This window comes from Nicotiana attenuata, unplaced genomic scaffold (assembly GCF_001879085.1).
Source record: "Nicotiana attenuata strain UT unplaced genomic scaffold, NIATTr2, whole genome shotgun sequence".
Classification (NCBI taxonomy): domain Eukaryota; kingdom Viridiplantae; phylum Streptophyta; class Magnoliopsida; order Solanales; family Solanaceae; genus Nicotiana; species Nicotiana attenuata.
The window spans coordinates 8,232-26,256 of record NW_017673981.1 but is presented as its reverse complement, the minus strand read 5'-3'; the positions used below and the strand labels follow the sequence as shown (position 1 = coordinate 26,256).

General features: G+C 34.1%; 2 protein-coding genes across 3 annotated transcripts in view; one reads left to right on the top strand and one right to left on the bottom strand.

Annotated features, from left to right (window-relative positions):
* The window catches only part of LOC109217758 (adrenodoxin-like protein 2, mitochondrial), a 9,743-nt gene extending 4,445 nt beyond the window's left edge, over positions 1-5,298 (top strand). Inside the window, exons 1-8 of one of the 2 annotated variants that reach the window (XM_019382025.1) lie at positions 7-157; positions 310-403; positions 2,886-2,953; positions 3,141-3,187; positions 3,488-3,594; positions 4,435-4,484; positions 4,627-4,709; positions 4,792-5,268. In XM_019382025.1, the coding sequence (XP_019237570.1) occupies positions 74-157; positions 310-403; positions 2,886-2,953; positions 3,141-3,187; positions 3,488-3,594; positions 4,435-4,484; positions 4,627-4,709; positions 4,792-4,906 (648 nt within the window). In that variant the 5' untranslated portion in view covers positions 7-73 and the 3' untranslated portion in view covers positions 4,907-5,268. Of the gene's footprint in view, positions 1-6; positions 158-309; positions 404-2,885; positions 2,954-3,140; positions 3,188-3,487; positions 3,595-4,434; positions 4,485-4,626; positions 4,710-4,791 lie in introns of those variants that run through there. The other variant, XM_019382026.1, reaches the window with a different exon arrangement.
* Positions 5,299-8,587: 3,289 nt separating this feature from the next.
* Positions 8,588-15,083, bottom strand: LOC109217759 (calcium-dependent protein kinase 8-like). Its single transcript, XM_019382028.1, has 9 exons — positions 14,810-15,083; positions 13,460-13,997; positions 12,607-12,730; positions 12,374-12,517; positions 11,955-12,107; positions 11,720-11,835; positions 11,410-11,551; positions 10,752-10,999; positions 8,588-9,234 (listed from the first exon to the last, which is right to left on the bottom strand). The coding sequence occupies exons 2-9, from the start codon at positions 13,973-13,975 to the stop codon at positions 9,079-9,081; spliced, it is 1,599 nt and encodes a 532-aa protein (XP_019237573.1). The 5' UTR covers positions 13,976-13,997; positions 14,810-15,083; the 3' UTR covers positions 8,588-9,078.
* Positions 15,084-18,025: the final 2,942 nt, after the last annotated feature.

The window sequence follows — 18,025 nt, the reverse complement described above, 5'->3', positions numbered from 1 at the left end:
ATTGAATCTGAAAACTTGAATCCAGACCCGACCCATTTTCCATTTCCCTCCGGCAACTGTGAACCTCCAGAAAATGGTCGGCTTCCATGTTCTCCGAACCGCCCGTCGCCTCGGTCGATGCTCTCTCTCCTCCCTTCTTCTTCGTGGTTCACCTTCTGTAACTCTCTCTCTCTCTCTCTCTCTCTCTCTCTCTAACTATGTTCTTCACATGGTGTTATTTTTTTGGTTTAAAATTTCGTTCTTTATGTAGATAATTATATATACATACATTAATTGGGTGATCTCTGAAGAGTTTTCTGTTTAATGTAGGCGTTTGGATCATTCTTGAAAGTGGGATGCAGGAGATACAACACGTCAACGAGGAACCGAGCTGGGGTTATGTTCCCATCGAATTCCTTAAATGGTATATGTCATATTATAGGCTTGTTTCTATTTTGGATTGTTCAAATTTTAGTGATAAAGTTATTGCCTTTTTGTATCTGGGTTTTGCTGGGGTTTTGTTTCCATCGAGTTCTTTAAATGGTGTATGTCATATTATAGGCTCATTATATATGGGGTTGTGTGCATTTTGATAAAGGTATTGCCTTTTTGTATCTCGGTTTTACTTCTATCCTTCTATTGGATTCTATGAACCAAAGCAAGAGAGTGGTTGAGAACTTGTCTGTGAAACCAATTTAGGGGCCAGTGAAAGTTGGCCTAATGGTGTTGATTTATGCTCTACTTATGTTGTATTTTTTGCAACTAGTTTGGGTTAGAAGGTGTTTGGTACGGGAGAACCATGAGGCTCAGGATCAAATTCTTGCGGAGGCGGAAAATACTATGTCATTTCTTCTTATCTGCCTAAATATTGTTGGGTAGAGTTACCGGGTATCTGTGCCGGTTGGTGGGAGGCAGCAGCTACCCAGTGGAGTAGTCGAGGTACCAACAAGCTGGTACGGACTCCACGGTCAGCAAAAATAGGTGCCTACTAGTGGTGTGTAAAGATTGTAAATTTAGAAGTTGTAACTGTACTCCTATATTTTACCAAAAAGAAAGAAAGAAAAGAAACCCAATTAGTGGTGACACTTCCCTTGCTTTGATGCAATTGAGGAAACAGAGATTGCGTGAAGATGTTTGAGGAAATAGGTGAGAAAGGAATGGAGAGGGTTAGGAGGGATTGTGCTTTTTTTTTTCTGGAGTTTTGGGAGAGAGGAAATGATGAGAGAAAGGAAGGAAAGCTTAACTTTTCTCACTGCCCAAATTCAGCGGAGATGGAGCCTCTTAAATGAAACTTTATGATGCTGCTTTGTTTTTAGAAAATTATGTCCATAGAATCATGTTTGCATATGTATCTGGTTTACCATGTTCAATTAAACAAGCAAGTTTTATCCATACGAAGTGTTTGTACCTATCTTATACCACGTCGGGATAGGTGTCGTGGGAAATGGAGTGTTTGGGAAGCATGATATATATCTCTTTCATGTTTCATTGGCAAGGAGAGAAAAGAAAGGAAATGGCATTAATTGACGCTAATACTCATAGTGCTCATTTTTTTGTTTGTTTGTTGTGCCAAATGTTTGTTCTGCCAGTATGTTTAAGTTTCATTTTAAAGTTTTGTTTAAAGAAGGTTAAGCTTTTGCTATTTGCTTTACCCTCTTCTTTCCTCTTTAAAATTCATGCAAAACATTATCCTTCTTATTCCACTTCTTCCATGCCAATATATCAAAATAGTTAGTACTCTATCTTTTCCTTTCCTTTCTTTGGGACAGTATTTAATTCTTGTTCACGATAAAATACAAATTAAGTCGGAAAAATTTAGGAGTGAAATTTTTTGATACTAGTGTCTAGGGGAGAATTCTCTTGAGTTGAAACCTAATGGGATATTTGCAATGTTCAGACTCTGGTTTTTGGCTAGTAAAACTTTGTATCTATCTTGGAACATTGTGTATAAGTTTGTTCAAGTTTTGTGTTTTAAATTTAATATTGTGAGGAGCCTAGTTAGGTCTTTCACCAGAAAGCTCATCAGTGCTTGCTTCAGAAAGAGCAATTTTGGTAGGAAATGGATCTAGTCTTTTCCTTAACAAAATCCCATTGACCTCTATAGAACATAACTGGGTATATCAGCTAGTGCATGAACAATAGTTTGGTGTAATTCTATATAATGGAGTTACCATGAATACTTTGAGCGATCACTTTGAAGAAGTGTAAACAATTCTTAATGTAATTCTCTGTGAGGGAGTTACCATAATTACTTGGAAAATAGATTTGCAAGTTGAATGTGAAATACTATTCTCTCTAAGCGGACACTGGATGATATAGCAATATGAAGAGTAAATCGTTCTCCAATTGTGTGAACAGGAGATCCAAAAATTAAAAGGAAGACATACTTCTTGGCTAGGGAAAGTCGTTTATGGTGTATACAATAGTTTACAGTTGTTAACTTTATGGGTAATTTAAAAAATGTAAATAATACAGATGTTATGATGGATTTCTTCAGCTCCCTGCATATTTTAAAGGGACAATTATCTTCTGAGCCAAGGGTCTATTGGAAACAACCTCTCTACCTTCGCAAGGTAGGGTTAAGGTTGCGTACACACTACCCTCCCCAGATCCCACGATGTGAGATAATACTGGGTATGTTATTGTAATTATCTTCACCAGTCTTTTGTCTATAACCAACTCCTATTTGGTGCTGTTTTCCTGAATAAAATCTTTTTGACTTATCAAAAACTTACTTCGAATATTTAGGAGGCTACTGCAATAAACTTGATGTTTGTTTCCTCATGCATGATGCATATAGATGTTATGGAACCCAAGTTGCACGTATATTAATTTTTCATGTGTTTTGTTAAATTTCATGTTCTAAATTACTCTCTCTCTCTCTCTCTCTTGTTGGTGTATTGCAGCAATGTCAGCTTGTACGTCAGAGGCATCACATGATCCTTTGTCGAGATATCATTTTTTGCGGGTCCTGGTCAGTAGCTTTGTAGATAGATGTAACACAGAGTAAATTTTCCTGAAATTGTTAATTACGAGACTCTTTAGCACCCCTCTGGGTTCTATTTCTTTTCCACTTTTCTCTTTGTAGGAAACAGTGGCTTTCTTTGTAATTTCAGCTCTTCATCTCTTGTGGATGACCTGAATTTTGTTCTGTGTTTCAGAGGCATGAACAATATTGTACTGCTGCTGGGAATGAGGAAAAGCAAACGTAAGTTCTTCCAGGAATTGTTAACATTATTCTCTTTTCGGCTATAGCACTTGCTTTTCTCTTTAAACCAGGAAACATAGCTTTTTTTAAACTGGATATGAAGATATGCTTCTTGTCACTATTGCCCTTACGTGAAAGAGAAAACTAGATTGATGAATATCTAAAGGGAAACTTCAGTCTGCTATGAAACAGAACAGTCTTCTTTGGCATATAAATTGACGGAGTGTTATCGAAGTTATCTTGGACCTCTTAGCTTTTCTTCACCTCGAATTTGTTAATGTTCTCTGTTTACCCCTGCAGAATCTCAGTGACCTTCGTTGACAAGGATGGCGAAGAGAAGCATATCAAAGTCCCTGTTGGAATGTCTATGCTAGAAGCTGCACATGAGAATGACATCGAGCTTGAAGGTTAGCCTTGTTGAGGCATCGTAATTCTTATGTGTTGAATCAATATATGCATCCTCGACCAGATTAGTTTAGATTTCGGGGTGATATGAAACCTTTAAATCTGGTCACAGTTTTCAGTTACTTATTATGCCTTTATTGGGTTGATATTGTGATCTAAGTTTGCCACGTTGTGATCATTCTTATCTGATAAAATAGATTAATTAAATGAAACAATAATCTAAGTTCACCTTTTGAGTCTTGGACAAAATGTGAGGCAAGTCCCTAAGTTTCTCCAAGTTAATGAAAGTGTACCTTAGCTCAAAGCAATTCCAAGGAATAGTGGGGGAACTGCAAGTTTTCTCATTTAATATTGAAGCTACTGGTGAAGTGGAGAAGGTGATGGCGTAAGCGTGGGAAGGTGCGTAAAAGTTGGTAATGCGTGTCTGAGACATCCTGTAGGCTGTAGAGAGGCAATGTGGCAGAGCTAGTTGACACTAGAATGGGAAGAAGCATGGAGCCAATAATGGTAGTTGGGCATAATATTAGACACATTACTAACATTCTTTCCAAAATATGGCCTAAATCTTTCAATTTCAATTTTACCCTTAGACAATTAATATGAGCCTCAGTTGCACAGGTCTGGGTAAAATTACTGGATGACATGTCTCCTACATTTATTTAGGGCACTGGGACAAATTGTATACCAAAACAATTTTGGGTTTTTGTGGTGGAATTTTACATTTCTTAGCATATCAACCTCTGCATGCCTTATTTACCTGTTCAAAAAAGCGGAACAATAAAATAAAATTCCATGCCTTATTGTCTGTTAAATTTAACCAAACAACATTTGCTTTGATGCAGGAGCATGTGAAGGGTCACTTGCCTGTTCCACATGTCATGTGATTGTTATGGTATGTAATCATATTATTAGGCCAATGCCGTAAACCCCTCGTTCACCTCAGCTGGGGCTTTCCTGGGTCAAGAATCCATTTGAATGTTGTGATCTTGTAACTGAGCTACATTTGTTATCTGAACTTCGGCGACTTTGGACAGGATGTGGACTACTACAACAAGCTAGAAGATCCAACAGACGAAGAGAATGACATGTTGGATCTTGCTTTTGGCCTCACTGAGACGTAGGTCCCTTCTATTCGTATTACTTATCAGTTACTGTAGTATTCTCAAGCTTCTCATATGTTATGCATTCGTTTTCTGCAGGTCTCGTCTAGGTTGTCAAGTAATTGCAAAACCTGAACTTGATGGACTTCGGTTAGCTCTTCCTGCAGCCACGAGAAACTTTGCTGTTGATGGCTATAAGCCGAAACCACATTAGAGAATCTCTAACATCGATAAAAGATTACTGGTAGGTATCTGCCAAAAATCAAAGCCAGTTTTGTAGGCCTTTTACGAGTGTATAATAATACCTTAAGGGTGAGTATGGCATCACATATTATGCTGGAAATTGTGACTTTAGGGTGAGTATGGCATCACATATTATGCTGGAAATTGTGACCAAAGTCAGCTGTTGTTTAGGCATTTAGTCAAAAGAATTGATTGATTATTTATTAATAATATATCAAGGCTCTGCTCCTTTTTTTTGTTGGGTGTATCTTTTCACTAGGTTTGCATTTTTGACGTTGGTTAAACAGTTGTGCCAAATCAACATTAGGAAGTTTTTTGTTGTCATTTCAAGTATGCATCAATCTACAACTCTTGTATGATTTATTATGTTATCTATTTCCTTTTAATATTTGTTTTCCTGTATGTATTCTAAATATGAGGTGCAGTGTGGGGATCAGCGGTGGATTTAGGGGAGCGGAAGGGGTTTACCCGAACCACCTTCACCGGATAATTACATCGTATATATAAGGCGAAATCTATTTTGTGCCTCGATATATTATATTTTGAATTCCCTTGGCTCAGTAATTAAGGGGATTTAAAACCTTTCTAAGGTTGCTGGTTCAATTCTCACTGGCGACATAGTCTCTTTTAAATTCTTTTTTTTTGAACCCCTTTAGCGAAAATTCTACTTCCGTCACTGGTGGAGATCAGAGTGGTGGTTAGGTAGTTGGTGATTACGCAAGCTGGTGTATTTTTTTATTTTTTTATTTTTTGATTGTAATAGCAAAATAATTGAACGATCCAATATGCAAAAATAAGAACTAGAAATCCAAATGCTAAAATCAAGAATTCTTTTTTTCTCATTTATCCAAACTTCTTTAAAAAGAAAAAAAGAATAATTCAAAGTTTTAACTTAGGATAGAAAATTCTTTAGTCAGGGTTTATTTTGATAATTTGTCGGAGAAATTCGAATCTTCAATCCTCGTCTTACGGAAATCAAAGAGAAATAATCAGGGGACTTTTGTAAAATTTACTAGAGAGAAAGAATATCTAAAATTTACTCTCCTATTTACGTTAATAAAAATACATGGTTTATATTTGTTCCATGAGTTTAGTAGTTTTCCATACTTGAAATCTTCACAAAGATAATGTTATCTCTCGTAATCCATACTTTGGATTAATATATATTTTCGACTTCATTTTAATATTGTTGGAGTGGTAGGTATAAGAAAAGAATCAAGGGAAACTACAAGCAATGTTCATTTATAAGTAGTTTATTACAAAAATTAGTCAGTTCATAAAATATTACCAATATTAGCCATTTAGCTATTTGTAGCAAAAAACACATATTAAGGAGTTTGAATCTAAGTTTTGGGATGATTTGGTGGAGTTTTTAGGCGGTTTGAACTGAAAATTCGAAGTAGAAGGTGAACATGGAAAAAATAATAGGTGTATTACACTGTCTATCATATATGTATCATATTTGTATCAAATGTGTATTACATATATATATATATATATCCATGTATACCTGCGTGTGAGATACATGTGTGATACATGAGTCGCAGAAGAATTTTTTGAACTCGATTTTTTAATTACGAATTTTGATACCAAATCAATCCAAATCAACTCCAATCTTCCTCAAATTATATATTGACTTCTATATGTTTTCAATGAATCTCAACCATACCCATTGAAAAAAGGTCCTTTTTGCTTAGATTTAAGAATCTTGTGTATATATATATATATATATATATATATATATATATATTTATATTTATATTTCATCACTTTATTTGCTACCTCATCCATGAAAATTCCTTTCCGTCTTGTATCTAATATTGCTAATCACGCATGAAAATATGGAAGGAGATCCTTGTGTGTGATTCTTAGAGAAAAAAACCTTATTTCTTTGGGTTTTCAATTTTTATATATACTTGCATAGTTTTGGTAAGTCTATGATTAATGGCTAGAGGTTGGTAAGTTGTTACTTTTTTGGGACATTTCTGTAAGATTCCATGAAACAACTAAGAGAACAAAAATTAGAGTATCTTGTAGTAGAAATGACATCGGTTAACCACTATTAAGCATGCTGTTTAATATACACAGTTTACAATGTATTTAAAGATTAGTCAATTTTGCTCAAATTTCAGGACACGGCGTCCTAGAATTTAAACCTCAAAATTTAAACTTTAGGACATCGTGTCCTAAAGTTCGAAAATTGTGTCCTGAAGTTCGAATCTTATGTCCTGAATATTAAATTAGCAGTTCAGAAATTCAGGACATCGTATCCTAAAGTTCTAAAATTGTGTCATGAAGTTCGAATCTTATATCCTGAATTTTAAATTATTGGTTCAGAAATTCAAGACACTTAGTCCTGAATTTCAAATTAGCAGCTCAAAATTCAAAACACTAGGTCCTGAATTTCCAATTTCAGGATACTCAGTCCTGAAGTTTGGGTGAATTGGTTAATCTTTAAATACATTGTAAACTGTGAATATATTTTAAATAGCGAGCTTAAAAGTGGCTATTGTTGCACTTCGCCCTATCTTGTATCTGTCTCATACATATCTTGATTCGACCTGACATTATTAATTTCACATTGATTTCTTTCATCTTTTTGGCATCAACTTTTTTATTTATTAGGTGTTTTTTGGCTGCTTAGGCCTTAGGAGAACTGAATATGTAGAGTTGGGCAAGGCTTGTACCTTTATTAAATTTTATAGGTATTACCATGGAGGTTAACAATTTATAGTATATTAATGAAATGCGAATCTACCTTAAAAATTTATCCAAACAATTTTAAACATATGATTAGTAATTTTGACAATAACAAATCCAGTATAATTTCACAAGTGGAGTCTAGGAAGGATGTAGTATATACGCAAACCTCACCCCTATCTTAGAAAGGTACAATATAGAGATTGTTTTCTATAGACCCTCAGACAAATGAATAAATGAGATAGTGGTCCTTATCATTGGAATACAAATTTACCAACAAAACTTCAGTTTGGTGTTACATTCATTCAAGTCTTGAATAAATATCAACCACTAATACAGTAGAATATCTTACTAGATGCAGTAGTTAGTGTACTAGTTGCCTAGGTATATAGAGACAAAATGTTAGATGATTTATCTCCATCAATCTAAGTTGTGGTGAAATGAAGCGGAACCTTGACGTAACTGGTAAAGTTGCTGCCATATGACCAGGACAAGGCTGCATACAATAGACCCTTGTGGTTCGGTCATTCCCCGGACCCCGCGCATAGCGGGAGCTTAGTGCACTGGGCTGTCCTTTTTAATCTAAGTTGTGGTGAGCCAGATTATCTAGTACTTGTGTTGGTGGAAGATCACATGTACAAACAACATATTCGGTGTATTTAGGGAGGGTAGTATATATATAAATCTTACCACTACCCTATGAAGATAGAGAGAGACTGTTTCCGATAGACCCTCGGCTCAAGGAAAGCATAATCACAGCAATATTGTCAGAACTAGGGAAAGAGAAGCAGTAACAGCAGCCAGAAAAGTAGAAGATCGCATCGCATGTATGTGATTAAATAGTTACAGAATTGCAAACAAGCTAGCCCAAAAATTATCATTTCTCAAAAGAAAAAAAATGAGTGCTAACATAAAGGCAATATTTAACCACAATATCCAGTAAGAATAAAAGAAAGAACTAAAGGCAAATCGAATGCTGCACTGCTAACATCTAGTTTTTCAACATTAGGAGAGTTGCAATGATATATTCAATGACAATGAGCCTTCCTTTTGTTAATTTTGCTTTTGAGAATATGACAATGAGCTTTTAACAAATCCATGTATTTACAAAAAAAAAAAAAAAACACTCAAAGATTCTTTGATAAATGCTTTCTGCTTTACTAGGGGGTAACAAGTTGCAGAATAAGAAAACTCAAGATTGCCTAAGGGGTAACAAGTTGCAGACCTCACCTCAATATACTGATATAAGGGGTAACAAGTTGCAGACCTCACCTCAATATACTGATATGCCAACGATGGAGCTCAGACGGGAGGGCAAAATTTTCGAGTACAAAGCGAGCGAGAGGTAAAGAAGAATTTCATACTCAATAAAGAAAAAGGGAAATATCCATAAAATGATTTCCTTTTTTTCCTCTTTTAACATTTCTTTTCTTCCGCATTTGTTCATTTAGCCTCGTTTCCAAGTTGTAATGAGCCGTCCCTCATCAATTTTAAGCTCAGACTGTTGAAACGTTCACGAGAATACTGTCTCGATGCTTTTCTCCAATCCGTTCCAGCCTTCATCATTGCAGCAAATTCTTCATAACTAATGCGACCGTCCTGTAACGTGACAAAATGGAAGTGATGAATTTCCAACTTTTGGTAAACAAGCTAAAAGCATGGTATTCGCCACATACTTCAATGCCATTTAGTAGAAATAAAGGATAAAGTCGAACAGAAGAACAATGAATGGAAAAGAAGCTACAATCTTAAAAAGGGATGAGATACAAATAAATAAATAAATAAATAAATAAAACCTCAACTTGTTCCGACATTCCAACAACACACTTAAACTTTGTGGGAGACCAGTTACCTCTTTGGTTCTTGTCCAAAATGTATCTACCACAACCCTAAGACGCCACGTGACGTAGAGAGTGTATTCCCCTCATAATGCGCGTGAACGGGAAAAAAGGGAAAATAATGTGTTGTAGCATTTCTTTAATCAAGTATCTTTTCCTTTTTGTTATTTTACTTTTTTTTTTCTTTGTCTTTCTCTTCTCTCCTTTTCTTCTTCCCAGGCAATCGAAAAAACTAAAATCAACTCTTTTTGTTTCTCTTTCTTTTCTTCTTCCCTTAGCTATCACTCTTCTCAAAGAAAAGGAAGAAGGAATCTAAAGAGAATGAGTTTGATTTTGTCTTCGTTTTTGTTTGGTGTATGGTAGTTTCTACTTATTTGAGTTGTTTGATAGCAACAGATGATTTTTTGTACTGACAAGACTCAAGAGTTGTCAGAAAGCTAAATAAAAGGTAAACACCATTTTTTCCAATAAGAAGCTCTCTTCATTTTCGGTGGCTGGACAACCTTAAATATGTCAGAGAAGATGGAAATCAAGTGACTTTTTAACACGTAGCAGCGTGTGCTACACCCCCATGTTTTCATTTGGTTATATACCTCTCAGCGTGATGGAAGATACAATTTTGACAGTATGTTGGGTAATAGGTTTCTTGGAACTGAGGACAAGTCGAGGGGGTTATTCATGAATAACTCGTTTAAAAAATAAAGAAAATCGCAAACATCACCCAATTCAAATGGCTAGAGTTCTAGGGATCTGTGAAATCGCAAGGCATATAAGATCCTGATTGAGCAGCAGGGAATGCAAAATATCACAACTCTTAAAGGGTCATGGTCAATTCTTATCTTCTTCTTTCGATAAATCTGGTCATGGTCAATACATATGTAGTAGAGAAAGCAGTTATAAAGTCACAGTAGGAGCATATGCGGTAGTCTTAGTCTTTACTGGCATAGACATATAATTAAGGCACAATTAGGTAGAGTACTTTTGGGTTTTACGACTGATAAAAGCAAAGAAGCACCAACTCTGAATAAGAACTAAGGGTCGAGAGGCGGGCCCATTATCCACTGAGTTTCGAAGGCTGCGGTTGGTCCAAAGGATCTGGCCCAGACGGATTTCTCGGTCATCAAAAAAAAAAAAAAAAAAAAAAACACTAAGGGTCGAGAGTTCAAGATCAGGCCTCACTAAGATGAAACATCAGCTTAAACTACATTACTTAAAACTTAAATATATGAACTAAGTACTAAATTCGGTAGATGCATATGAATCAACACAAATACTTACCTTGTCGGTGTCAACATCATGCATAATAGCATTGATGACTTCCTCACTGTTGCCATCATCCTCATCACTCAAGGCACTGCGCAGCTCCTCGATTTCTATGTAACCACTTTGGTTTCTGTCAAAAAATGAAAACGCTTTGTGCAGGTGCTCATCATTTGCCATTTTTCTTAGATGAACCGATACAGCGACAAACTCCGCGTAATTTAAACATCCATCTCTATCAACATCAGCCTGTAAAAGCAAAGAGAAGATAAAAGAGGGAACAATTATAATAATCACTCTATCAAAGAGCAAAAGAATCCCAGAGTAAGGAATTTCTGAGAAACAATAAGAACCCAATTAGGTACGCAAGGAAAAGTGCGAGGCTTCTCTTATGGCTATAGACAGATTCACATTGAAAGTCATCACGTAGAAATAATGGCACCTATTGTTATAACGTAATGCCATTTGAACTAAAAATGCTGGTGCAACTTATCAACACCTAGTAAATCGAATGTTCGAAGACAAATGGAAAATCAATGGAAGTTTATATTGATGGAATGTTAGTTAAGTCCCTGCGGGTCAGAGGACCATTTGAAACATTTGCAAGAGACCATCGTCATACTAAGAAAGTACAACATGAAGCTCAACCCAGACGAAGTGCGTTCGGGGTCGGCTCGGGCAAATTCCTCGGCTTCATGGTATCGAATCGGGGGATCGAAATCNCCAAGGTTAATCTTGCCTTTCTTTCCTGTATCCATCTGGTCAAATGCTTCCTTCATTCCAGCCACTTCCTCTGCTGACAAAAACTCCGCGATAACCTGTGCATGCAATGAAAGAAAGCATAAGATTGAGAAACTTTTGTGAGAAAGCAGAGAATCTTTGATCATTTTGGGCTTCAAACATTAAGCATATATGAAGATATCCTTTTGAGATAGTGCAGAATGCTAAGAATATGTATATAACTGCAGGGAAAAGTGTATATTTACCGTTAAAGCTCTTTTCTTGAGCTTGTTCATAACTGAAAATTGTTTGAGCCTTGCTTTGACAGTCTCACCCAATGAGACGTTTGGTGCTTTCTTTATATTTTGTAACCAAGTATGCTCTGCATTCAAGTATATGAGCCAAAGCCCAAAGAAAAAGTCAGTAAATTAAACTATGAAATAGGGAGAATAGACAATAAGCGAATGAAAGTATAGCATCACAATGACTAACAAAAATTACCAAGAACTTGCTGAGCTGTGAGCCGTCGAGTTGGATCTGGATCAAGCATCTTCTTTACAAGATCCTTAGCATTATCAGAAACCTTAGGCCATGGATCTCTCTTGAAATCAACTACAGAGCGAATAATTGCTTGGGCGACTCCTTGTTCAGTCTCTACAAATATTTGGAAGAATTTAGGCAATTTTGAGAAAATGATAACCAAATTCATAGCTAGAAGCACAAAGTACTGACTATCATAGGCAAAAAGAAATTTGATTTCACTGGTTCAGGTAGAGGTGGGATTCACTATTGCAGTCACTCTTCCTTTTCGACACTCTCTAATTAAATAGTCGCCAACTTCTAAGAAGTTGCCTACCCCAAAACATATGCACCAAGGTTTGTAACATGTTACAAAAACAAGGCAAATAAAAGAAACTGACCTGCCCAGAAAGGTGGAACACCACAAAGAAGTATATAAAGAATAACTCCAGCACTCCACACATCAACCTCCGGGCCATAATTGCGTTTTAGGACCTCTGGAGCCATGTAATAAGGACTTCCCACTATCTCATTAAAGTGTTCCCCTGTTAAAGAAATAAAGATTATTCCAAATATTAACCTTTTTTTGCATAAAAAAGGTTCAAACACACTGCAACATTACTGAGTGCATTACCAGGTTTAAAAAACACCGACAACCCAAAGTCAATAGCCTTCAGTGGAGCTGTTTCTTTTTTGTTACCAAAGAGAAAGTTCTCGGGTTTGAGATCGCGATGCATTACTCCGTGCCTGTGACACATCTGCAATGCCATTGAAACTTTCCATAAGTAGAACATGATGGAGGAGCAGACATTGCTTGAGGAAACATAACGCAACGAGAGAGTAAAACTTGACAATAGATCTATGTGCGACCACATAGTTTAAACTTTATAAAGTTGGGATAATCAGCATTCATGTTAGCTTCGGTTACCATCCCTTTATGATAACAGTTCAAACAACCAAATGTAGAAGCATGAACTTTTTAAACACATTCCATAAAATGAGTCTTTTCTCTATTGAAAAGTGTCACATTTGGAATCCTTATCAAGAAATTAAGTCAGTTCGTTCTATTCTGTCATTATGTAAGTTGAGCTCTCACATTATTATATATTAGACCATAATTGCTTCAGTATATAAACTACAGTTTTAATTGAACTCTGTTAGCAACAATTTCATAACAAAAGATCTCCACTTTAAATATAGAATGTAGTAAAATAACTGCTACATGGTCAACATGTGAAATGAATCCAATTAAATGGTAAGTGCTAATTCACAACAAAGTCATAAATCTAAGCTTCAAACATAATATTCAGCTAGAACTTTCAATCTGCTCACAAACAAGAAACTTCAATCACAACATTCCTTTCTTGTCTAGTTTGATATCTTCAGTTGAAATTATCGAACTCCGACTTCACTAAAATAATCCTGAGTTAACAACACACAGTGCATGAAATATATGAACAAGATTGCAACAATTTGTAAAACTATACCTGGACAACTTCGACTATAGTCCTCATAATACCAGCTGCTGCTCTCTCTGTATAGTGTCCTCTAGCAACAATCCGATCGAACAACTCACCACCCTCACAAAGTTCCATCACAATGTGCACTGCACTATCATCCTCATAAGTATCCCTTAAGGTAACAATATTAGGATGCTTAGGCAAATGCTTCATGATCTCAACCTCTCTCCTAACATCATCAATATCTACAGCTGTCCTAAGTTTCTTCTTCGATATCGATTTACAAGCATATTTCTCCCCTGTGTCAATATCAGTACATAAATATGTAACCCCAAATTCTCCTCTACCGAGCTCGCGACCAAGATCATATTTTTCATTAATATTATGCCCTGTTGGATCTTTTAACACAACAAGCTTGTTTCCGTCACCTTCAGCTGATGATTGAGTTGCCCCATAATCAATAGCAAAAGGGTTTGGTTTGTTCTTCTTCTTGTTCTTCTTTTTCTCAGAAGATTTACCAGGTGTCACACAGCAATTTCCCATAACAATTTCAAAATATCAAATCCTGAAAAAAATATCAACAAAACACAAAAAATTCAATCTTGAGCTAAATATGAATCAAATGTTATATTCTTAAAACCCAAAAAAAATCAACCTTGAGCTAAATATGAACTAAATGTTATATTCTTAAAACTCATTCTTGAGCTAAATATGAACTAAATGTTATGTTCTTAAAACCCAAAAACATTCAACCTTGAGCTAAATATGAAAAAAATATTATATTCTTAAAACCCAAAAAAATATCAATCTTAAGCTAAATATGAATCTTAAAACCCAAAAAGATTCAATCTTTAGCTAAATATGAACCAAATGTTATATTCTTAAAACCCAAAACCATTCAACCTTGAGCTAAATATGAACAAAATGTTATATTCTTAAAACCCAAAAAGATTCAATCATGCCATACCCTTAAAACCCAAAAAAGTTCAATCTTGAGCTAAATATGAACCAAATGTTATATTCTTAAAACCCAAAAAATATAATCTTGAGCTAAATATGAACCAAATATTATATTCTTACTTCTTTGCCTATAAAAAAATGAATATAAACATCAAAATCTGAGCTTTAAGATCAAGTTATTCAAAGATTAATGCAGATTCTAACTTTTATATAAAGAGTTGAAGAAAACAGATAAAAAGATTGGATTTTTAAAGAGATCTTTTATAATTTGGACACATTATTCAAGATTCTGATAAATCTAATTACTTTTTACAAACAAGAAGAGAAAAAGATATCCATATACAGGAAAAACCTCAGAAATGACAAAATATGAAATAACAATAAAATGTAGCACATTAAAAAGAAAAAAGAACCAACCTGCAGAAAAAAAGTTTTTTTTTTTTTGGTTAGTTCTATCTGGATTTTGGGTTTGTAATAGATAAAAGGGGTAAAATAGAAATGAAGAGTGAAATAGAAAATGAGAAAAAAGAGGTAGTTGTGATATGAGAATATGAATGTGAAAATGGGGTAAAAGGTTTTAATTCAAGAAGGTGTGAAAACTAAATCCTCCATTGGAGAAGAGAGAGTCAAAGCTCTTTTTTACAGAGACTTTTCTCTCTTGGAACCCCCATCTCCTCTCTCTTACCCATTTCTCTATATTTTTAGAATATTTTCTCTATTTTGTTTTTTAATTATTTGAAAAAAATAAGTGTAAATAAATTCTTTTTCATATTTAAGAATTTGAAACTTAAATTGTTATAAAAGACACTGAGAATTGGGACTCATTAACCTTGTAACTGAATTTGGGCGTAATTGAATATAATTAGTTAATAAATTAGTTAATAAGTTACTGTGTAAAACTTTAATCGTTTGCTAGAATTTTTTTTTTTCATATTTAAGAATTTAAAACTTAAATTGTTATAATAGACAAAAACTAAGAGTATGAGAGCTGCTACTCATTCAGTTGTTTGGAAAGTCACCTTGTAATTGAATTCGAGCATAACTGAATGTAATTAGTCAATAAGTTACTGTGTAAAACTTTAATCGTTTGCTAGAAAATATTTTTTTTTAACTGGAATTCCAACTTAACATGATAAATGTGATGATCACTAGCAAACGCGTAGTCATGTTTTTTCAATTTCAGCCAAACGATTAGTCAAATTTATTCTTAGATAATCGCGATGTGTTATTCAACTTCTAGATAAAAAATATTTTTAGAACTTTTAAATATTATTCTAGACATTAAAAAAATGTTTATTTTGTGTTTGATTCTAGTCCAATTTAAATTAATTTATGCAAAGAAGAGAAAAAGATAATAAAGCTATTAATTTGAAAAAGGAGTAATATATTCCTTTATTTATTGTGTTTATTTGAATCTTTAGATCTATCAATTTATCAAACAGAATAATGAGACAGAACAACTCTTTCACTTTTGTACTTTTTTTCTGATTTTTTAACCCTTTCTGCTTTTGTACCTCCCAAAGAATGCGACAAACAAAACCTTAACGTTCAAGAGAATATTCAGTATTTAAATAAAATCAATTATTTCTAGATAATGTTTATTTTATGTTTATGTATTTTTTCTTTAATTTTTTGGTAAATACATTTTTTACCATAAATATTTCTTGTCTTTTTCACTTTTTCTTCCTTATTTTTTATTTGTAGCACTTTATAGCCAGAACAATGTCTGCTATACAGACAAAATGTTCAGGGTGAAAATGCTTTTGATTTCAAAGTTTCAATAATGAGAATTGCTTTTTTATTTAAATTAGTATAAATAATATAAAGTAAGTTATTTACTGAATCTTTAAAGGTGCTAATTGCTAACTTATTGTTATATATAGACAGTTATTTGTTTATGTGGGTCATCTTTATATGATGATATAAGCAATTGCTGAAAAATTAAACTCATTTAGATAATTTATGAGAACACATGTGTAATTTAATTTGAATCGAGTATCCACTCATTTTCATTAAGGGTAGAATTTTAAGTTTAATTTAAATTGCTACCAAATTTAAAAAGTGATCATTCTTTTCTAAACGGATCAAAAAGGAAATAGGTTCACGTAAAGTGGAACAAATGGAGTATTAATTTATTATGATTGGATCATAAATTAAGGAGGTGTATATTAGTATGACTTACTAATAAAAGTATATCCGAAAATACGTGTCATATTCACTGGATTAGAGTGTAAACATCGAGTCCGGATAATATTTTATCTTTATTTTTATTCCAATTAAATAACCCTACATGAAAGGTTATACTATTGCTTTTATTTACAACATTAACACTCTGTTTGGATTATTGTTCCCCATCGTTTTATAATGTATTGTATTGTATCGTATCATTTTATGAATACAATATTTGGATAGATTGTATTGTTTGCTACAGTTAAATAATATTTTGCTGTTTGGTTTGACTGTATCGTATTGTACTGTAATTGATAAGTTTACTAAAATACCCTCAATTATTTAAATATTAAATTTATCAAAAATTATGCTAAAAATAATTTAAAACACAAGAAGGCAACACACCTTAAGAAAGCAGAACAAATGAGCCAGACAGAAGAAGGCAAAACAAAGGAGCACATCTAGTTAGAATTGAGTTAAAAGCAAATTAGGAGAAAATAAAACAGGAGGCGGCAAAACACCTTTAACGTTGGCGGCAGAAGTTCTGGAAAAAAATAAAGTAGGTTATAGGTTGGAGATTTGGAGTTAAAATAGAAAAAAACAAGGTAAAGGAAAAAATATAATTGTGGAGTAATAAGTTATGACATAATTGGAAAGAAAAATGGGAAACAATCCCACCACATCAAATCGGTTGTTTCAAAAAAGGGGACTTTTCATTGTTCCGGAACAAAGGATTTAACAATACAATACAACCAATTTTAATGAAACAATCAAAATAAACATTGTTTTGGGATAACAATACAATACGATACAATGAGGAACAACAATCCAAACAAGCTGCAAGTAGAACTAAAAAAAAAAACATAACCAAATTTTTGTGTAAATAACTAAATGAGCCGCTAGACTTAATTGCTATAGAATTAGGGCAGACGACTTTGCTCTAAATTAATAGGGTAGACAACCAAGTTTGGAAAGATAGTCAACAAATATTATAATCGTTTAAAAGATTGGCAACAAATTCATTTTTTTTTTTTTAAATAAGAGATAATCGTGAAACTTATTGTCCAAATATGAAGGAACTTGAAAATATAGAGTCCCAACTACTTCTATTTATAAGTTTGTCAAAACTTCTAGAAACACACCAGAAACAAAGCTTTAGAAATAAGATATATTTATTTGTCATGATTGACCAAACTTTTTATTTTAGTTCGTCAAAGATATGCCCTCTTTTCTTGTATGACAAATTTTTTATCAATTTTAAAAAGTTCAAACAAGTATAGAATAACACGATTTTCTTATTTTTAAACTGTTTGGTAATATAAATCACACAATTATGTAGTTATTAATTAATTACTTTTTTATAAGGGTGTTAAACGGGCCGGGTTGACCCGGTTCCGGACCGGCCCAGACCGGTAAAACCCGGAATCGGCCCGGACCGTAGGGGGGGGGGGGCTGGGCTGGGTA